The sequence below is a fragment of the Misgurnus anguillicaudatus genome, chromosome 22, assembly GCF_027580225.2.
Source record: "Misgurnus anguillicaudatus chromosome 22, ASM2758022v2, whole genome shotgun sequence".
Classification (NCBI taxonomy): Eukaryota; Metazoa; Chordata; class Actinopteri; order Cypriniformes; family Cobitidae; genus Misgurnus; species Misgurnus anguillicaudatus.
In genome coordinates this window covers 25565292-25588989 of record NC_073358.2, presented here as the reverse complement: position 1 = coordinate 25588989, position 23698 = coordinate 25565292, and the positions used below count along the sequence as shown (strand labels likewise).

The 23698-nt window shown below is 37.5% G+C and overlaps 1 protein-coding gene across 1 annotated transcript in view; it reads right to left on the bottom strand.

Moving 5' to 3' along the window:
- The window catches only part of cds1 (CDP-diacylglycerol synthase (phosphatidate cytidylyltransferase) 1), a 31689-nt gene extending 9154 nt beyond the window's left edge, over positions 1-22535 (bottom strand). The window contains exons 1-10 of the mRNA XM_073861211.1: positions 22201-22535; positions 10085-10233; positions 6780-6876; positions 6125-6222; positions 5584-5723; positions 2683-2741; positions 1252-1330; positions 993-1084; positions 818-886; positions 126-278 (exon numbers count right to left, since the gene is read on the bottom strand). Coding sequence (XP_073717312.1) covers positions 126-278; positions 818-886; positions 993-1084; positions 1252-1330; positions 2683-2741; positions 5584-5723; positions 6125-6222; positions 6780-6876; positions 10085-10233; positions 22201-22269 — 1005 coding nt within the window. The 5' untranslated portion in view covers positions 22270-22535. The remainder of the gene's footprint in view (positions 1-125; positions 279-817; positions 887-992; positions 1085-1251; positions 1331-2682; positions 2742-5583; positions 5724-6124; positions 6223-6779; positions 6877-10084; positions 10234-22200) is intronic.
- Between the last annotated feature and the right edge of the window lie 1163 nt (positions 22536-23698).

The window sequence follows — 23698 nt, the reverse complement described above, 5'->3', positions numbered from 1 at the left end:
TGCACGCATTGAAAAAAGATAGGTATGTATTCATTCGTCTAAATTGAGGTAAGAACATAGTCAAATATTGAAAAACAGTGGTGTTTTCCTTTAAAAACACAATTTTACTCCACCTCTTTACTCACCCATCTAATGACATTCTGCACCACTGCAGGCAGGCTGTATTCCTGAATCACAAACAGATTTGAGGGTTCACACTCTACAGCGAAACGATTCGTCTCGCTGTTGTATTCCACCGGACACACAAAGTACTGGTACTGGGACAGCAGGTATGCAAACTGGAATGAAAGAAATAACTTTTGAGCTTCCCATCAATATTTAACACAATCTGGTTGTCAGTGGTTCAGCTGATGTTTAATGTTGCTCAAGGGCAGTGGCGGCCGGTGCCTCCTCTTCCGAGGAAATATGTGTTTGGGTTGTCGTGTGTGGCCCATCATGTCAAAATATGTATTCGGTGCATCATGGGAACCTATGTGCATTCCATCTCATGTCAAAATACGTGCCTGGTGCATACGCTTTGAAAGGGTTCATGATAAAAGAAGCATTCATGTCTTGCCAGACACTAATTTAACACTAAACTCTGGTTACACATGAGATTAAGCGAGTATCTAGCAAATGTAAGCGTCTCTTTTATCATAAACTCTTACGAAGTGTCTGTGGCAGGCACTTATTTTGACATGACACGCGACGCACAAAGGTTCACACATAATTTGACATGACGAGCCACACACATGGTGATGTTTTGATCTCGCATTCGTCTTTCCTCTGAGAAAAAGTCACGAGCCGCCACTGCTCAAGGGTCGAATGATTAACTTACAAAGAAGCTAAAGACCACTGTTGCAAAGAATCCTCCGATGAAGCCTTCCCAGGTCTTCTTTGGAGAGAGCTAAAAGAAAGCATACATTTACAGATTTAATATGCAAAAAAAAAAAAAATTTAACATCACTGATAATGAGTTTATGCAAAATGTACTATGCAATAAACAGGTTCACCTTAATAAGTGGAGTTCTTCCGAAGAAGAAGCCAAACATGTAGGCCATGATGTCATTACAGATCACAGTAGAAATAGGAAGTATGAACCAGAAAATAAAATTAGGGAGTTTTATTATCTAAAAATGTACAACAGAATTCAAAATCCTATAAGGCTATGACTATGCTTATAAATTTCAACATCGTAAAACACCACAGTGCAGTTAAGAAGTGTGAGGTGAAACCTAAGACAGGTCTATCAGGTCAGGTGGGCTTACCAGATCATCCCTTCAAACAGGTTCTGAATGACCAGATGTGACTGAGTCACCACAATCAACAAGGTCACATGGGTCCAAGCAAACTGGAATGGCAAGCACAAACAAGCACACACACAATGGGCACCCACACACAGACAGACACACAAACAGTCACAGTGTGAATGGTTGACATGTTGCCTGCCTGGTCACTAAAACTATGATGATAAGACAAACCATGCATGACTGTGCAGTGAAATATCACAACAGAAATCGATCTGTAACCAAACACTAACACAATATTACTGTGTAGTAGTTATATTACGTTTATTCCTCGATCTTGCCATGGGACACCATGATTTAATGTTCATGATTCAATGTTTGTGCAGAGACCACAAAATGGCTTCAGGTAAAAAAAGGCTTTTTATATTCTCTATAAATACTGAAGAAAACTTGTTTTGTATGATGACAGATTCCTTAAATATTTGGCAATCGAGTGCTACTGTGTGGTTAGATGGATCTGGAATGGGTGTGAGCACAGTGCAAATAAACTACAACTGGTGACACATGAATTAACAATTTGTGCCTGTTATTATAGATGTGCCAATACTGCTGTGGCTGAATTTAACCTTAACAGCTCAACATTAACGTATTCTTGCTAATGACTGGCTAAAAAACTTGCATTAAAACTAAGTTTGCGTTTTCCAAAGAGAAAACAGTGCTTGCAAGGCTTAGGCTGCGATAGAAAAATGTAAACATTGCAGGTTATCTATGCTTAAGGGCTTTGGTTCTGTGTAAATAAAAAGCCATCAGAGTCACCGTTGGTGTTGACACATCGTGTTTCTGTCAGCTATGCAGATTAACAACACAACAATGCACCATTTTCGCTTTGTAAAGGCAGGTGTAGAAGATCACACAGATGTAATAATAAGAAAAAAAAATTAAACTGCAATTGGTCCTTTCGTTTTTAAAGTTGTCCAAATGAAAAGTTTGATTGACAGGTGACCACTGATCATAACACCGATATTATGTCCCCCCGTTCGTATTCGCCTTTGTGCCCGAATATCAAATCACAGTAAAGAGTAAAACTGTCTGTAACACTATGTGATTTTCAAATAGCCCTTTACTATTGTTGCTTGTCATCACGCTGTATGAATATAATCTCAGCTAAAAGCCATTTCACTGTGGGATTTAATTTCGGAGGGGTTTTCGCATTAAAAGATCAATTCAGTAACGAAGTATTGCAATGACAACACTAAAACTTTTAATATAGCATACATTCTCAAAATTTTTCAAAAAGTTTATAAATAATGTATTTTATATGGAATAAGTTATTGAAAATGACCCTTAAATAACTTGCAAGCATTGTAAATATACAGTATTACATGCAATCAATCATTTTAACTTATTGTGTAAACTTGTCATGTTTAATTCTGGCATATAAAGTACTTATACACACCATATAAAACTGCAGGCGGTAATGTTTCTTCACTAAACTCAGAACAAACATGCAGAAACCTGGAAAAAGCAAATAACATGCAGTTAGGAAATAAAGGACACATAATTATCACTGTTCAAAAACTGTGACATCAGAGAAGCACAAAAATGTTTATTATCTAACATTTGTTTTTGAGAAGTTAATTCAAGTTTACCGTTACGACACCATTACATTACGTTTTTGTTTTGTAGATTATCGTTTTTACAAAATACTGGAACAAACACTGGATGAGCAATTATGCTCTTGGTGTTATCCAAATTACAGAAAGCTCTACCAAAATATGACACCATAAGAGATCTTAGGGGCCGTGCACACCAAAGCTTTTAAACGCGGCTGAAAACGCCAGGCGGACGCCGACTGCCAGCTTTTTTTTAGCTGACTGCCAGCTTTTTTCAACTGAGAACTTTGGTTGCTGTGATACTTTTGCTTTGTTTATCTGTCGTTAATCGATTAAAACATTTGTCGTCCGTCGGCGTAAAAGCTTTGGTGTGCACGCCCCCTTATAGTGTTTTCACACATGTTTAGTGTACTCACCAGGATATGGAGATAAGTCTGCAGTGATCGCAGTGGTAAGAAACCAGCGACAGTTGCCAGCACACTGTGCATTTATGGCTTTAAAGGATTAGTCCACTTTCTTAAAAAAATCCAGATAATTTACTCACCACCATTTCATCCAAAATGTTGTCTTTCTTTGTTCAGTCGAGAAGAAATTATGTTTTTTGAGGAAAACATTCCAGGATTTTTCTCATTTTAATGGACCCCAACACGTAACAGTTTTAATGCAGTTTAATATTGCAGTTTCAACGGAGTTTCAAAGGACTCTAAACGATCCCAAACGAGGCATAAGGGTCTTATCTAGCGAAACGATTGTCATTTTTGACAAGAAAAATAAAAATATGCACTTTTAAAAAACAACTTCTCATCTATCTCTGGTCATGTGACGCCAGCGCGACCTCACGTAATTGCGTAATGACGAGAAAAGGTCACATGTTACATATATGAAACGCACATTTGCTGATCATTTTAAACAATAAACTGACACAAAGACATTAATTAGTATCATTCAACATACAACAACGTTGTAACGGACCTCTTTCTCCACACTTGTAAACACTGGGGCGTAGTTTCGCATTTGTCATCCGTGACCTCTTGACATGATGACGCATTGCATGAGGTCGCGCTGGCGCGTCACAGGACCGGAGATAGACGAGAAGTTGTGGTTTAAAAGTGCATATTATTCATTTTTCTGGTCAAAAATGACAATCGTTTCGCTAGATACGCCATGCCTCGTTTGGGATCAGTTCGAGTCCTTTGAACTGCAATTTTTAACTGCATTAAAACAGCCACGCGTTGGGGTTCATTAAAGCCCATTAAAATGAGAAAAATCCTGGAATGTTTTCCTCAAAAAACATAGTTTCTTTTCGACTGAACAAAGAAAGACATCAACATTTTGGATGACATGGTGGTGAGTAAATTATCTGGATTTTTTTTAGAAAACAGACTAATCCTTTAACAGAGGCAAATGTGCATGCATTTTCTTGTACTGTATGCATTTATAGCTACATTTAATTCTACTGCTGACCTTATGCAGGTAGTCTTAAATTGGTAATCCTAATATGTGGCCCTGGACCAGTCATAAGGGTCAATTTTTTTAAACTGAGATTTATGTATGTATGTATGTATGGTTTGTTAGGATAGGACAATATTTGGCAGAGAAACAACTATTTGAATCTCTGGAATATCTACAGTAGGAAATTTACAAAATCTAAAAAAAAACTGGAACATGAGTTATATTTATATCCTAATGATTTTTGACAAAATTTTGACCCATACAATGTATTGTCGGCTATTGCTACAAATGTACCCGTCCAACTTAAGACTTATTTTGTGGTCCACGGTCACATATTTTAATTACATTGCACCTATTTAATACATGTGATAATAACCATATTACAATATAGCCATAACCATAATATATAAATATGATCTCCATGATCTCATTTTTCCATTATATTATGTTAGTAACTTAGCACTGGACTCAAGGGGTCTTTTCAAGCACACTGTGTGTTGAATGATGGCACAGATACTCAAATGCTCACAAAAATACTAAATTAAAGTTTATGTGTACTACTGGGAGATCCCAAGGTCGTAAATCAGTATATCGTGAACACAGCATCAGGCACTGGTAAGGGCCCTAGCTCACTTCACATTGGGACCCTGTTTAATTCTTTTTCTGTGATGTGACTGCTTAAGCGTGTTGTTATAATTCACAGCTGTTACATATCCAAGCATATTTTGTAGGAATATTACTTATAAATATTAAGTAGATTGTGGTCCCTAGCAGTGTGTGTTTATTAAAACTAAAACAAATGTTTGTCTTTTCAAAAGTTCTGTCACATTTCATGAAGTTTATCTAGTTGGCTTGTACATTATCGGTTGAAGAGCTTCAGAAAAGGTCACGTGATTTCTGGTAAGGGAGCATAAGGACCCTTACTGACTCCCTGATCAGTGCCCTGACAACTGAACAAAAGAGCTGATTGAGACGCAGCCCCCATATTCTCCTCTGTGTCAGCTGCAAAATGATTGTTCATCTCACGATATCTTTGTCTTTCAGTGGGCAATAACTGCTGAATAAATGGCCAATCATCACAGAGCATGCATCATGTTTACACAAATCTATGTCAGTGTGACTAAGCAAACAATCAACCTTCATGAACTCATATCATGAAGTAAATGCTTCAACTCTGATGACTATAGGAGAGAGCTAATTGTGGATTGTAGGCTTTTCCCCTATAGTCATAAAAAAGTCTCTCTCTGATATTGAAAAGCCTCCTTGAACTGAACAAAGGCAGTTAGACTCACCTGCCAAATACACTGCAAACGAAATGAACCGATGATAACGCACAAGGAACTGCAAAGGTTCCTCCCTTTGGACGAGGGCGCCAAAATAATCTGCCACTGTCTCACCATAAAAGAAGTAGTTCACACAAATCAAGAAGTACCTGAAACACACAGTGTCAAGATGTATGTCAGGATCCAAGCATTCAGTGGAAACTATTTTGGGTTTAAATAATACATGGCCTTTCTATTGGCTCATCTGTCTTATTTAATGCAGGAGCTGTTTTGTTTGAACAAAGCATGCAGATGGGTGTACTTTATGCTGGGTTCCAACATGGAAGTGCACTTTGTTCAAGTCCAGTTAATCACAACTTTATCTATGGCAAAAGTTAACTAGAAAAACGTGAGAGAGTGGGTGTGTGTGTGTTTGTTTGTTGTAGGAAATGAATGTCAAGCACACAAATCAGCAAGAAGAGAGAGAGAGAGAGTGAAATGCAGGGCGAGAAAACAATATATTTTGAGCAAAACAAGAAAAGCTTTAAACTAACCCGTGCATTTTACTTACCAACTGAGAGTCCTAAACCATGGCAGTTCATAGGAACGGTAAACTCTATAACCAATGGTTATAATTTCATGAAAACACTTGATTTGAATACTCATGACCTACAAAATATAAAAAATATGCAAGTTAGAAAATAAACACTGATTTCTTTTCAGTTTCTTGGAAATGTCATAAAAACATCTAATAATGGTTAATATCAACTTCAGTCGTTCACACTGAACAAAACTGCTTGGTGTTGCCATATTATCACAGCCAAACATAATATAACAGACTATTAATGTAAAGTTATGTAAAAAGGATTTTGAGCCAAAGAGATTTCACAATGGTCAAGGCCTTCAAGTGCACTTCCACAAAAACAGAAAGTTTCATCAAAAAAAGTCCTGTTACCTCCACACTTATTTTAACGTTAAAGACATTGCATGTATCATCTGTTACTGTGTTGCGTCACGTCTGGTTAAAACACAGCACTAGGCGTTTAGACAATTAATTTTGCATAGTCAGGTGAGGTTACAAATGAGGAGACTAATTCATTATGGAGGACAGCTGGCATGTTTTGTATATCTGGTTAAGGAACTTCAAATCCTGTCTAGTCTGTGGTCACTGTGCTGCTAGCCATTTTAAATAAGTGTATGTGCGACACATACGTGTTCATACTTACCACTAAAATGAGCATAATGGGTCCCAAATAGATGATGAGGAAAAAGCCACTAATCATTGTCATTGACAATATGCCTCTTATCCACCAGTTTTTCCATCTGTAGAGATCAAAATTGAGAATTTAGAGATCACATTAAAGAAAACTTTATATATTAACAAACACTTTTAAATGCTAGTAACCCCCCACTGTTAAAGGTACAGATGGTAGTGTTCACTATGAATTGTGCACTTAATGGTTTACCTACGTTTGAGATGTGGAATGTGGGTGTGTTAAACTGAATAAAATGAGCCGCTATTTCACATGACAATGATATAAAATCAGTTTGATGTAAGTTTCACAGTTGTTGCAGGCTGTATTAGATTTTGTAAAAATACAAAATCAATAGAGCAGATTTATTCTTATAGTGACATAAATGTATCAAACGTTGCTCTATCAGCTATATAAATTCGTATTTTTCTGCCCTGAAGTGTCAATTTGCAGAACAGGTGCTAAAACTCACACATGCAGCTGAACAGAATAGATGGGAATTTGTCAATGGAGAGAAAGCCATAAGGGAGGAAGAGGAAAAAGTGCAACATCATCACAAAATTGGCAGCCAGGCGCCAGTGTTCGGCATTCAAGCATGCTGCCCTGGTTTGAACCAGCGCGCATCTGCTGTCTTTTGAAGACTGCAGAGCAATACAACTTTTTGGGGTCAATAATGACCACTGGAGGGAACATATTTAATCATTCACATGTGCAAAGTCAATATATGCAATTAATTGTTATAGCTACTTTTTCTTTCTTCTTTACGCCATTCCAGCATCTATGGCTATATTCACTGATTAATCCATACACAAGTTGATCCACACAAGTTAATACATACACAGGTTGGAGGAAGGGCAATGTTGTATCTCTAATTCACCTAACTTGCATAGTGTTGGCCTGTGGGAGGAAACCGAAGTACCCGGAGTAAACCCAGGTGGACACAGGGAGAACATGCAAATTCCACACAGAAAGGTCAACTGACCTAGCCGGGGCTCGAACCGGGGACCTAGCTAGCCCTAGCTACTTCTTGACATAAGATTTGAGTTGTTTATAAGCATACCATACTTTCCGGACTATAAGCCGCATCATTCAAAAATGCATCTTTAAGACGAAGTGGACTATACGTCGCGTTTATTAAGTTATTCAACTAAACAACAGCAGACAGAACAGCAGGCTGAATAGATGTCTGTACGTTAAAGTAATATTATCAGTTATTTAAACAATAAACCATAGCATACAGAATTTACCTGGAAGGTTGAATAGGCTAAATTAACCGAACAAGCCAACTAGCGTGAAGCCAACTCTCATTCCACATTACTTCCATTGAATCACATAAATACAGGAGCAGCATATAGCGGACTCTCGCGGCTGTAGACAGTAATGTGGCTCTTGCCTCATAAATGTCAAAATTAATTCATACTTACTTACAAGGCACACCTGACTTTAAGACGCAGCACCAGCCAAATTGTGAAAAAAATCTGGCTTGTAGACCGAAAAATATGGTATGCAGCTTGTTTGGTTTTGAACGGTTTTGCGTGAATTGTTTGAGGATCTCTGAGAAATGAAGTAATATTATATTTATATTTAAAGAAAATTACAGTGTTCGACCTTGCATGCATATAAACCTGTTGTTGCTGGGCACTCCTAAACAATGTTAGGAGGCTTAGCTTAGAGTCTGACGGGCACTTCAATTTGTCATAAAGCTACAATATAACAACAACATGCAAGAAAACACTGTATAAAAAGTTGGTTCAATTTTAAAAAGTAAGTTACCTGGTTGCCTTAAAATACTGAGTTAATTCAACTTAAAAACATTTGGTTTACGCAAACATTTTTAAACAAACTTTTTTTTTAAAAAAAGGGTTCTGTTGGATGAACTCAAATGGACTCAACATTTTAGGGCAACCAGGTAACTTACTTTTTTTATTTGAACCAACAAATCTTATTTTACAGTGCATGTATGGGTCTTAACCCCTAGCATTCCTGAAAAAGGCAAAAAAATGCCTAAAATGGACACAAATTGTACCTGCTGTGTTGATTGTATTTTAAAATGATCAAATAATTTGAAATCACAAGAATTTCAGCATTACAAAGATATGTGGTATGTTTAGCTTTTTGTTTTTGAGTTGTTCTAATGCAGTGTCCCTTCCACAATACACTGGTTAGGTCAATGTAACTAGTTTTTCTATAAAAAATCTTTTTTTTTTACAAATCTCATACTGAAAAGGATGGCATTGCACGGTATGAAAAGTAATAAAAATCAAGACAAAAATCCTGAACAGTACAGCAAAACTGACAAGGATTTGAATGTTCCCATTTAATCCCCTGAAGGGCCCATTGCCCCATTACTCTGCGCCAGACCTCATCTGCATATCAAATATCACTGAAGTCTTTCTTATTGATCAGAATAAAAGTGTATAGGTGAGCAGTACTTGCTGTACGGTTATGTGTCTGCTTTCCAAGATTAACTGGATCAATTTTCAGCAGGCACTGATTTTAAAGCCCCCCTAACCTAGAAAATGCACTTTAAATGTGTTTCTAGCAGAAAATGAGTCGGCAGTGTGTTTGCAGAAGCATCCTGTTATTATACAAATCTATTTTTTATTATTTGTGTAATTTCCCTTAAACCAAAACAGTCACACAAAACAGGCTGTTGGGGATCCCCAATCAATGTGATGTCACACTGATTACACCCCAACCATAACCGCTCACAGACTCCGCCTTATGAGCACATAGTTTAATCTTCTACCAGAGACACATGTTTTGATGTAGTCCAAAGCACATGTGTAAACCCTCTACCTCCTAATTTGGGAAGGAGAACAGAAGCTTTCTTTGCATTTAAAGAGACACAAAACAGGCGTGTTTCATTGCAGCCCAAATGGCCATGTTCAACATCGTATAATTTAAGATCTGTTGTTGTGTATTTTGAGCTGAACCTTCAAAGACACATTCTGGGGATACCAAAGACTATTTTAATATTGCTGAAAACACCTATGTTAGGGGCCCTTTAATAAATCTCTTTTATGTGGATAGCAACGTAACAGGTGTACATAAACAAAAGAGTATTCGTGCAAAGTACACACGTGCATTTTTCACAGATCGAGTAAAATAGTAAAAACAGGTTAAACCAGTTTGTACAATAAGAGCTGTGTTACAGGTGACTTCAGGCAGACGCTCTTAAGTTGCTTGTGTGTGCATTAAACCGAGACATTACTATCAGCATACAGTATATGCATAACGCCATACACTAGATTGCTTAGGGAGTTGCTTGCAAGTACCTTGATGACAAGCCCTCCAGGGCTTTGTTGAGACACTCTGGAGTGTTATCTGTGGAAGGTGGCACGTCTGGTGTGTCCGCTTTGCACTCGCCCTCTGCGTCTCCTTCTCCCTCGCCAGGAAAACAGAGCTTGTCATCGCCATCTGCCTCCTGCAAACACACACATACACTACATGAGATGCCAAAGAAATATGCAGTTTTAATGGATTTAAACACACACGGACATCAAACGGGTGTTTAATGTTAAAAGATTAATATAAGCAAAAATTAAAATTCTGTCATAGTTCATTATACTTTAGATGAATTATCCCTTTAAGATAAATAACAAAACTGGCACAGAATGCTAAAGCTCAAAGTAGATGTGCAGGTTTATCATCTTTTACCTTACTAACACTACACAATCAAACAGAAAGCTAACTAGACAAGAGAAAGCTCTTTGACAGAGACTCAAAACAAAACTACCAATGTGGTCAATCTCTTCATGGAAATCCTAGATTTACCAGTCAAAGTAATGGATAGCGATGGTGGACTGAATATTAGCTGGAATAATTTAGGCAAATTCTAGACAAATGGCTTGGAGGAAAATCAATCTGGCTGGAGGGCATGGCACCCGAGTATCGGCATCAGAGTGTACAGTAGGTCAAAGTTCAAAGCCGCCTGCTCAAAGAAAGGTGATCTGACAAGTTGGTCTCTTCCCTTTCATGACTGCCTTGGCCAACATGACACAACTATGAGCCATGAACAGAATAAAATGTTGCGGAAAACAGTAACAAAGCAAGATCACTGTTAAAAGAAAGTGAATTAATAAAAGAAGAGAAGCCAGACAAATGTTTCCTAGCTTACATGTATGATGCCATGCTAAATAGCTCTCCATGCCTATTGCTAACATCAGCATAGGGAAATCTTGTTTTGGCCATTGCTAATTTGTAAACCACTATCATGTGGTTGTGGTGGCAACCCTCATCCTGGAAGGCTTGAAATGTAATTGTCTCATTAATCTGCAATAAATCTATAATCTGGATTTAAGATCAATACAGACAGTATACTGTAGCACAGTGGTAGCAGAATTGGTTTTTAAGATTATGGAAAAGCACAGCACATAACGTAAGTACAGAAAAAGTCTATTTTTCTTTCAGTAACCAGTGGTTTACACAATGCAAAAACCAGTGTGTAAAAGTGGTCCATCAGCAAAACAAGCTTTACCCTGATTGGTCAATACTGTATGTATACAAGCTGATAGTCTTCTGCAATGACAGCTGAAAAAGAACTTGGGAGGAAGTTGATGGGTTTGCCAAAATGTTTTAGTTTCGTAGCATAGGGTTACTCAAGAGCATTTTTGGTCATGACCAGGCGTAAATACTAATACTATATTTCACATCCTTTTCAGAGTTGTTTCCATAAATAGCTTCATTCTATTCCTGAAGGCATTAATAAATTCCAAAATTGGCCAAGTTGAAACAGGAGGAAAGTGGTCCAATTTCCAAAATTAGTAACAGGATTAAAGCTTTTGGACCATGATGCTAAATTGCTGTGCTGAGGGAACACGTCGAGTAGAAACAAGACTCAGATTAAGGCATGTAAAAGAAACCTTCTACTGTACTAACTTTTTAATGAGGGGACACAGAGGCCCCCTAAACACGTTCATGGAAATTTACAGGCACATCAAATATTAGCTACATCAATAATTTTAAATGGATTTTGTGTATGGTGAAAATTTAATTGGGAGTTTTAAAAGATAGCCAACAACAATGAGCAAACTGAAACATTATATCTCTCCGTGTCCTGCCAGAACAAAAGATAGATGAGGAGAGAGTTTTCTAACTTTACAGATGAGTGGGCCTATTATTAACCTGAGGGTTTCACTATACGGCAGTGAAATAAAGAAATGCAATCAGTGTTTATGAATGTGCCCTGATATATAGTTTCCACCATTTGCATGGCAGTCATGTGTTTGCAGACAATACCTACCTATACCATAATAGCTCTTTATTATTATTCACAGTGTAAAAGGCAGGATAGGCAGAAATTATCTAAAAAAAACTTTTTTACAAATTAGTTGTCTTTATATACCAATACATAAGTAAAATGTAAGTACTCTGAAAAAGAGAGTATAAAAATCGAGTGTCTGTAGACCTCTCACAACTGTTTTAAACACAGCTCATTTTTCCATTCACTCCACCCCCTCCCTTCTGGGTTTCTTCTAAAGCCACGCCCCCAAAACACATGAACGCGCGACACTGACCGCTCTGCTGGGAGAAGCATTTACCTGAGACGAGCGGAGAGGAAGGAGCGCGGTACATGTAGTAACATCATGTCACAATCACATGTAATAATACACCTAACTTTATCACTATGAATATAAACAAATATGATAGCTTTAAGTACTCAATATTAAGCTAGCATATCGATACTGGTAAAGTTTACAATATATTTTGTTTGATTCGGTAAACAAGCTAGTTATATTTATAAGACAAAGCTAAAACAGATTGCATTGATACAAGTTTTTTTTATTACCATCAGTAACTCTGTGATGAAGGTGAATCACGAGGAAAATTTGTTTCGTCCCGAATGGACATAATTAGCTGTGTTTAAAACAGTCGTGAAAGGCCTAAAGACACTCGAGTCTCACACTCTCCTTCTCAGAGTACCCACACCTCAATCATGTATTGGTATATAAAGACAGCTCAAACTAATTTGTAAAAAAGTTTTTTAGATAATTCCTGCATATCCTGCCTTTAAAGGGATAGTTCACCCACCCGTCATTTACTTTCTCTCATGTTGTTACAAACCTGTATAAATTTGTCTGTTCTGATGAACACGGAGGAACATACTTTGAGAAATGTTTGTAACCAAACCGTTCATGAGCCCCATTGACTTCCATGGTATTATTTGTTTCCTATTATAGAAGTGAATAGGGCTCATGATCGGTTTGGTTACAAACATTCCTCAAAATATCTTCCTCCGTGTTCATGATATGGTAAACTATTAAACAGAATTAGGCTGCGTTGAAATTATTTTTATTAGTTTTATTAAAAATATACCAATTTCTATCTCTCATATAAATTATAGCAGTTTGTTTTAAGGCATACTTTATACGACAGTAATAATTAGATATCTGTCTCTTTGTGCTCCAGCTTCTTTCAACCATGTGCAGATCCACAGTGATTGTTCTTTTATTGACTAATGAGGGGAATATACTTTACCACATACAGTATGTGTTGGGTTGTTTCAACCCATAATTGGGTAATATGTACAAACCCAACTGCTGGTGTTAATTAACCTAGAAAATATCAACATTTGACACAACCACAGGCTAAAAACCAAGGGTGGTATGTGATGATCTCCTTAAAGGGGTGGTTTAATGCTATTTCATGCATTCTGACTTTTTAACACAGTTTAAGAGTTGTAACCCTCACGCTAAACATAAGCAAAGTGTCAAAAAAGCAGTTGAGCTTGTAACATGGTATTTCTGAGCCAAACTCATGCCTCCTTTTTCCTACAAGTTTCGCAAAGTTTTTTCGAATGGGGGTATCCGTTGTGACTGATTTAAGCCATATTCCTTTTATGGGCCTTTACCCCCAGAAAAGCACGCCTGCCCTGCACATCAAGTGAAAGAGAGAACGCACATTAGCATTGCTCTGTCGAGTAGAAGTCACTGTAGCCTATCACTGCACAGCACGCGACAACTTTGTTTTAGCAAGACAGTTCGACAAAAGAAGTGTGTTTCTGGATGTAAGGAGAAGAAAACCTTAGCTTTCACTGTCTTAAGACAACAGCAGACGCAGTTCATTTTTCCCGGACAGCAATGTAATTGCGAATTATTCCATGGATGCATTCCGGAGAGGATTGCTTTACAAACAAGGCTCAGTTTGACGGCGGATTTTCCACTTGTTTACAACTGATGGAGTGGTCCCAACTTTAAGAGACCCTGTTTAAGAGTCGCAACCACAGGTGTAAGTAAAGCAAAATCTCACGTGTTTTGTTTGCAATCGCGCATGTGTGCATGTAATGTAAACAACACCAATAACAGCAAACATTTTTCGCCTCAGTTTGCACTGTACTGCATTTACAACATTTACACTTTTTAAAATGGGCAAATGCAGTAAAAAACATCAATAATTATGTTGCTTTTTTATTAAAACAGCGGATAAACAAACAAGGATTAATTATCAGATAGATACGTCCTGATGTAATCGTTGCTGCTGTTGTTCCTGTTCGTCCATTACTGACTTAGTATCAGTTTCTGGATCATATGTATAATGTAAAGCTGGTTATTTAAAAAAAAAAATTTACAGTTTGATTTCCATCTATGTCAGCGGTGAATCCAAAAGTAGTATCCAAAGCTGCGCATACTCGTAACTCTTCAGCTCCGCCCACCGATCGCCTTCAAGTGTTCGTCCTTTTCTGCCAAAAATCGGAAAGGCTGTTCTTTCTTTTATAAATCTGACAACACGAAAGACTCTTTGGACAAATGAATGATGAAATACTACTCTATAGGTAAGCAAATTAAAATTAGATTGGCAAAAACGTCATGTGTTATGTCAACTTTAATCAAAGCATAGTTAACTAAATTCTTCGGGCAAGAATACAGGTAGGCATCTGGAGAGGCATACTGTCTGTATGCCTCATGATTGTAACGAATGTAACACGTATCCTCCTGTGAGTGAGGATATAAGCAGACTAGTGTGCTGATTAGCTTTTCCATAAATGAGACTACACTAATCCCAGACAAAGAGAGAAAGGGAAAAGGCCCAGTCCAGCTCTACCCCAGCAAGGCTTAGCACACACCACAACACAAGCACACAAAGGCATAATGACTTTGTCACCGTATCTCTCATTCAGTTTCTACTGGCACAGCGGGTGTCTGTAGCTAAATGTGCTGAAAGGACAAAGATCAAATAACCAATGTGTCCAAGTGTCAAATCATCACTTTAGGAATCATGAAAGTGACTTATTTAAATGCTCTTTAAAGTGCTCTAAAAGAAAAAATAAAGTCTTGGAAAAGAAACGAGACCCTATCCTCTGCAGCTACTGTATATTTATGTCAGGGGATGATTGACAGTTTGGCACAGTTTTTTTTTACTGTCGCTTTAATTGCTTTACAGGGGCGGCAGAATATGGGCTCATCAGGAATTCATACTGTTGCCGGAAATAATGAAATGAGCACTCACTGCTGTAGTCAAAAGCGACAGGAGGAGAGCTAATGCAGCAGTATTCCTACCGCAATGATAAGTGCTGGATTCTGTCTCCACTGTTGCAATAGTGGGACACCAGGATTTTTGCCTTGTATTGGATGCTTTTTCTTAGCACTTGTAAAACAGTGTATGATCTATATGTTATATCTAATTCGAAGACGTGGTTTTTGAAAATATACAACATGCAAACTGGTCAAAAAACATTCTGTTGTTGCAAAAATGGAGGGTCATATCAAACCATAGCATTTGGGTGTGCCTCATACATCTTGAAAAGTGAAACTGCTGGCTCTTTGATCTGGTGGCTGGCTTGGCTGCAGTACAAGTCATAAACCCCACCCTCTCCATGCAAACAAACGGGACTTGGCTCAAAATAAAAAAATAATTACACTTCCAATAAAATTTTCCAAAAATGGTTTTGTTCCTTTTTAAATTATTTTTACCTTTATTCGAACAGTGGGTGAGGAGAGGACAGGAAAGTACAGGGAGGAGAGAGGGGTATGGGATCGGCAAATGACCACGAGCCGGGAATCGAACTCGGGTCGCCGAAAGTGCGAAAGCACCACAGGTCTGAGCGCTGCCAACCACACCATTGGCACCGACAGTTTTGGTCCTTTAAGGTAGTTGTTATCACGTTGATATATGTTCAATTGTTCATTTCTGTGATAAGTTTCATTTTAGCTAGTAATTTGAAGCTATAAAAACGGGGTGTGTTCTTATGATTGACATTTGTGATTGACAGCTTCACTATGCGGACTCTCTGAGCATTGAGGGAAGACTGAAGATATAACTAACTATTAATTTTCGATATCTGTGTTATAAGTTGTATTTAACTTATCTTATTTTAGCAAGCCAGTCAAATGAGACGTTCACAGGGCGTAGCTGAATCGAAGTTTAATACCCTCCGGGCTCCACGAACGATTCCTTCTGCGCATTTCATGGCTTCAAACTGACGTTTTTGCATAACATGACAGCACCCATCGCCGGACATTTTACGTCCATTTTTTTTACAGTATATAAAACCAATATAGATATTGGCTGAGTTCCAATTCGCATATTATCCGTCCTAAATAGTATGTGAAACTTGAATTAGTACGTCCCAAATCGTAGTATGTTAAAATGAGTATCCCAAAGATACCCGGATGGTCTACTATTTCCGGTTAGAATTTGAAGTGCAGATCAATGCACACTCTAACGGCTAATATTGCCCACATCCCATTGCGTGCGGGAGGGAGGAGCTTTGTGGTGATGTAAACATGGCAGCCGGATACAGCAGCGGAGATGCGCCCTCAGCTTAGCGGAGATGCGCCCTCAGCTTTTAAGTGTAAGAATAATTCAAATGTTTAACCCTAATTAAAGTTATATTTTATTGTCTTGTAATATTTGGTTGATGTTGTGCCAAAAAAGTACAGTGTTTAACCACACTGACTTATTTGTAGCAATACTGCGGCTGTACAAATGTTAACTTTATTAGTCCAACCAAAGAAACCTGGTTACTACACTTTTACTAAAATAAGTAGCTTTTGTTACAAACATTGCACATGAACGTCAGAACCAGCCGGCAGCAGCCTTACAAACGACCTGCGTTTGGTTTACAACGACGCCCTGCTTCACTCCTCAACTTGGTAGAACACATTGTAAAATGTATTGTGGAAAAAATGATGAGAAAAAAAGATGGTAAATAAAAGAATAGTAAATAAAATTATATTGGACATAAGTTATAAGAATGAATGAAATATTGTTAACTGTAAATATTGAAATATTGTTGTTGTGGTGTGCGTAACTAGGCAACCACGTTTTGGTTCACGTTGCATGACGTCATCGAAGTATGTCCCAGAACGTGCATACTCTTTTGCTACACACTCAAAAGTATGTACTTTTTTCTCACAAAAAAATGAGGTCGTAGTATAATTAGGCGAATTGGGACTCAGCAATTGTCTCATCATTTATCTTGATGCATATGATATATTACCAAAACCGCACAGCCCTATCCCTACTGGATACCACTGAAATTGGATATATATTTACCTTTTTTTTCTGTATCAGCTCTAGGCTCTCCCTTCAGCAATCATGCAAAAACTTGCAAGACCTGTACAACCATCATTACCTGCCAAGTCATCACCAGTATCACTCAAACCATGACTATAATGGTCCACCATCCAGACCAGCACCAAACCATCTTGTCCAAGTTGTTTTTAGCAAGGAAAATAAAAAGTAACTGTACAAAGTAAGAACACCTACAACTCAAATTAACTTAAAATCAGCCACATCGACAACATCTCCACCATCAGGCCCCTATAAGAAAACTGTGATATTACAAAAGGTGCTGAGTAACCAGCTTGCTTTGAGGAATTGCAGAAATAGGCCATGATGACCACAGGAAGAAAGTCAGATAGAATCTATCATTGAGACCAGGCTTAAGGACATGCCTACTGAGAGGTTGTGACGCTCTATTAAACTCTGTCTCTGAGGGGTGCTGAGGTGGTACATTTCACACTATACTAAAACCCAGAGAGACAGAGGGTAATAATGTTTTTGTCACTAAGATAAAGATAAGATATTAACTCAAAACCATGAGTCTGAGCTCTGTGGTATACCATAAGTCTCTGAGATAGGAGAAAAAATAAAAAAAGTGCAGAGCTGTAAATCGTGATTATTGCTGTGAGTGATGGGGAGTCTGACCTTGAGAGGATTCGCTGAGGGGCTCTGAACAGACAGGCACAGCTCAGTCTTAGTCATATAAGGTCAGTGCTCTCCAAGAAAACAACACAACTGCTTACGCCTGCATGTTCCTAGCATAACATCAATTTGTATACAGTATTTACCATACAAAAGAATTAGTAATAAGTATTTCAATATTATTTCTGTAAAATAACCTAATAGTTGGGTTTGTTCCTCCTTGACCCAAGCATGCTTTCAGAATAACCCAGCATTTTGTAATGTTGAATAACAGGATATTTTAGGACAATATAGCTTTGTTGACATACAAAGCAATAGTTCTGCATTTCCTACAAGGAAAACACCACCATTTTTTATTAACATTTTACTATGTTCTTACGAATCTTACCTCAACTTAGACAAATTAATACATACCTATCTTTTTTAGTGCCTACACTTAATCTTTGTACAGCACATCGTGAATATGTTAGCATTTAGCGTAGCCCCATTTAATCCTTGGGATCCAAACAGGGATGAATTGAGAAGCCACCAAACACTTCCATGTTTTCCATATTTAAAGACTGTTACATGAGTAGTTACACAAGTACGTTTGATGGCACAAAATAAAACGTTTGTTTTTCAATTTATAAACTTCCGTCAATATTACTGCACCCAAGTTCGAAGTGCTACAAACTAAGTGCTCTTCTGCCATACAATATAGTTCTAATTTTTTATCTGCTTTTTTATTTTGTGCCACCATACTTACTCGTGTAACTACTCAACAGTCTTTAACTAGGGAAAACGTGAAAGTGCTTGGTGGCTAAATTCATCACTGTTTGGATCCTAAGGAATGAATGGGGCTAGGCTAAATGCTAACACATTCACGATGCGCTGTACAAAAATTAAGTGAACGCATTGAATAAAGATAGGTATGTATAAATTCGTCTACATTAAGGTAAGAACATAGTAAAATATTGAAAAACGGTGATGTTTTCCTTTAAAGTATCATGCAGAATGGCAGAAATAATGCTTGGGTTGAGGACTAATGGATTTTGACTTCTTGATGCTATTGGCGCTGCAGACACACCAATTGATAAATGATGGCTCAGAATGTTTCTAGAGAAAAACATCTAGATAAACTTAAATGTAATATTTGGTTATATGACAGGGCTGTTGAATGTTTTATTCTGATTGATTGGTAAAACAGAATGGATTATTTTTCAATAAACGCACACCTAACCTGTCAAATATCTTAAAATGTCTGTGGTAACCGTGGTATAAGTTGAATAATTGACTCCAGTCCAAAATAAACAACACTAGCAGTGCGTTGTGTCTTGCCATATTGGACCACCTTGGGTGTGCATTATTTTTGAATAATTTAACGGCCCGTCATGAATTAATCTTTACTTAAACTGTTACTGAATACTTGTAACACTTTAATACTGTTAAAACATAACACAACACACATTTTTGTCCATGACTAAAACAATTTGTCCTGTACACTCTTAAAAAACGAGCTTCACACAAGCTTTTTCAACATCTGAAGAACCTTTCAAAACCCTTCGAAAATGATTCTTCTATGGCATTGCTGTAAAAAACCTTTTGAGGACCTTTACTTAGGTGTGATTGAGAAATCAATTACAAATGTGTTCAAAACACATCCATTTCCAGGATGACTACTGTGCTACTCTGTTCACAAATTTCCCAAACTGTGGCCAAGTGATTTGTTGACCCGTCTCACATGTGATTTGGGATCTCAGCCAATCTTAGTCAGACTAAAGACCGTTTGTTCAATTGAACATCAACACGCATCATTTCCAGAGAAGAAATAAAGGCTCTAGGCCAGTGATCGCCAACAATTATTACATATTTTTATATTAGCTTAGCTTCTTTAATTGTATGTTAACATTTAAAAAAAAAGTTTTGAGTAGACTACATTAAAAATAGCCCTCCACATTGTTTTATCTAGGGCTGCAAGACAAATCGCATGTGATTGGCTGCGTCCGAAACCGCATACTGTTCAGTAGGTACTGAATGAGATAAAGTACTTACTTACAAACTGTTAAAACAGTAGGTACTGTAGTATCCATCTTAGTAGTATGAATGCGATTCCGCCATGTTGATACATCACGTTACATACGTCGTCATCATGTCATGTCATATCAGCGCGAAAACGTCTGCATCGCTGCTTTCGCCTCTCTTCTTCATTGCATAACTCTGCTCCAGGGGGCATCATGGGATAGTGAAGTGTCCATCATATGCACTCTTCCAAATCTAACCGGAAGTAGTAGGTCATCCGGGTACTTTTCGCATACTGTTTTTGGAAAACTACGTATTCGGACAGACCACTTGCCTCTCCTACTATATAGTATGGAAGTAGGTGGTTTCGGACGCAGCAATCGGGGCAATTCTGCATTAATTATCGCAGACATAGCGCCTGCGATATGTATGCGATATGGCCTAGCTTGTCAGGGAACTACGGCTTTGTGTAGTAAATGCTGCTCCATTTGAAAGCAAGTGAAGGTTGGTTTACTACTAATCAAGGAAGCGGATTTACTGACGAGATGCGCATGACTATCGCATGCGATTAATCGTGCAGCCCTAGTTTTATCCATTGTGGTAGCCCTTGCTTAGAAAAATGTTGGAGACCCCTGCTCTAGACCATAAGGTATAAAACAAAACAAAATAACAAATAGCTAATAAAGCAATGTACACAGATTATTTTTCCTATTGTCCAATTCACGTTTTACATTTCCTTTGGTGTGTAAGTGTGTATTTGTACATGTTAATGATATGCAAAAGGTACAAACCCCAAAGTAAACGATGTTTTATCATCTCCAACATAAATCTCTTTTCCTGGACTACAACAAACACACAGATTTTATGCAACAGTTTACTTCCTGAGACTGGTGATGTAGACAAGACCGACATTATCATAATTCCTCCCGCTTGGACTCACAGCCTTAAGTTAACTTCTGTTAGCAACCAAATCTTTCAAACATGGTAAGGAGCGTCACGTTTCCGGCTGACATCAGAGGTATTCAGGCCAATCACAACGTACAGATTAGTTGGCCAATCAGGAACACAGCACTTTTCAGATCGATGAGTTTTGTACAAAATCAGTGCGTTTCAGGAAAGGGATTGAAATCTGGAGCTACAAAAATGTACGGTATGTGGAAAATAATGTGTTTTTTAACCATGAACCACGCAAACACATTGTATTATATTAAATACACAAAATAACGTTGTTTTAAGCAATGAAATAGGTGCTCTTTAAGATTCATTAAAAAGATCATGTGTTCATTTAAAGGCACAGCATATTGTTGTTAAGAGATATTATATATATGGGATATTCATAAAATCAAGAAAGTTGATAAGATTGTATAAAGCTGACTTTGAACAGATTCACAAGTTCATTTGAACTAAACCATGTTGCCTGTTATTTAATCATTTCTTGATAATAAAAACATTAATATTACACATCACCTTTCATAAAAAGCTGACCCAGTACTTACCTTTCTTCAATCAAAATCTTCCAATAACTTCCTAAAACTCACTCATGATTTAGACAACTTAACTAAATTAATTTACTACCTGTAGTAGCTGACTAGTTGTAAATAGTTTAATAACTTGTAATTACAGATTGCCCCTCAAGCCATGTAACAATATTACCAAATATGTTAATCAGTTATGTGTATGTGTACAGTATGTGTTACAGCAAATAAATGTTAGTCGCACTCACATTTCTCTAACATAACCCCCAACAAGCATGACTTATGAAATTATAAATTAATCTTGCCTCATGGCAGGTTAACATGAAGTTTATTCAGACAGAATGACTGTTGTTCAAACAAAGCCTATACTGTTTAAAACTAACGTAACTGCATTTTTGGCTATAACAAATTCTTGTTAGCCTGGTGAACTGTTTTGAGTTATGAATCGATGCCTTAAAATGTTTTCTAGGTAGGCAGCTCGCTGAATTTTGAGACACAACCACAATGACTATCTGTGTTTGCAATATTAATTCAGCAACTTCATATCAGACAACCGAAATAAAGCTATTTATATAGACGTTAACTAATTTTACGCTATTTTTTTGAGTTTCACAACTAAAAACTAATTTAAGGCTAATGTTGTTGTTCTGTTACAGTAGTATCTGTCTAATATTTACTTATGCTGAAGTGGGCTGGCTGTTCGTTAGCTGCTTAGCTAGAAGGTCATTCGCACTTGACTGAGGAAAATAAATACAGCCTCGTGAGGAAATTACCTTGTCACTGATGTTTTCTGTGCTGTCAGGATCTTCTCCTCCTCCTCCTCGCCTTCTTAGCTCCGTCATTTTCGCTGAATTCAGTCGGAATAATACATAGATATCGTCGGAGATCCACGTTAAAAAGAAGCAGAGGCGACTCGGGGTTAGTGTCGTTAATCCGGATAGTTTAACCAACAGAGAACATTAAAGTGTCTTCGGCAGCCTGCGCGCATTTGTTTATGCCCACAGATCTGCGCTCGCTCGCTTCTGTGATAGTTAGTTTAGTGAGAGACCAATCTCTCTCTCTCTCTCTCTCTCTCTCTCTCTCTCTCTCTCTCTCTCTCTCTCTCGACACGAGGAAACACTGCTCCACTCTGTGGTTGGAGTTTAGCTCACTCATTCTCGCGACACCAGTAGGAGTGTGACGGTTATTAGCACACTGTGAAGTCACATCCACAAAATGTTAATGTTGGTGTCGTCATGTCAGGACTCCCAAAAGTTGTGTACACAAGATCATGTCTATGGTTGCGTAACAGCAGGTGCAATTTAGTTTTCCCAACCTATTATTAATTATACATAACAACAATAAGCCTCCTCCCCATACTCACAGTTAAATACCAATAAATACTCTAGTTTTTAAAAAGTTTCTATTAATTCTAGACTCGAATAATTCTTTACAACTAGACTCTAAGGGGCAGTTTCCCGGAGAGGGATTAGACTAGTCCTAGACTAAAATAAATGTAAGCTCTGTCCAAACTGAAAACTACTTGCCCTGACATATCTTAAAGGGGTCATATTATGAGATTTTTTTTAAGATGTAAAATAAGTATTTAGTGTCCCCAGGGTGCGTATGTGAAGTTTTAGCTCAAAATACTTCAATGATTAATAGCATGTTCGAATTGCCACTTTGTAGGTGTGAGCAAAAATGTGCCGTTTTGGGTGTGTCATTTATGAGTGGATGAAATGCAAACACTGATCGTAAAGATGGTTTGTTAAAATTGAAACTCAATTGTACTGTCAATAGAGGGTATGCATTGACGTCACTTTTCCACGTGACCACGCCGGAACTCGCCCTGTTGAGTGGCAAACATTCAACAAAATGGCTTGTTTTAAAAATGCCAGTAAAACTGACTTTAATCAGCTTAAATGGAATTTAGTTGGACTTGATACAGTAGCAGAGGTGGACAATACTTTACATTAGTTACATTTTCCAAGCATCTGTGCTTTTTTAGGCTGTTTGTATTGGGAAAAACATTACTTCACTACATTCTACAGCATAGAATCATACTGTGTATTCTTTAATATTGCATTTTAAAATATATTTAATATCTAATTGCATTTGTATTGTCTACTTTTTTTTAATGTACTTAAATATTAAATGTAAAACAAAAACTTGTATTTATGAAATTTAGAGTAAAAGTTATGATATATGGTTTGGAATGTGTTTTCCAAAGAAAAACACGAATAAAATACTTGAAAAAAATACATTTAAGTAGAAAGTAAAAACTCTTCTTTG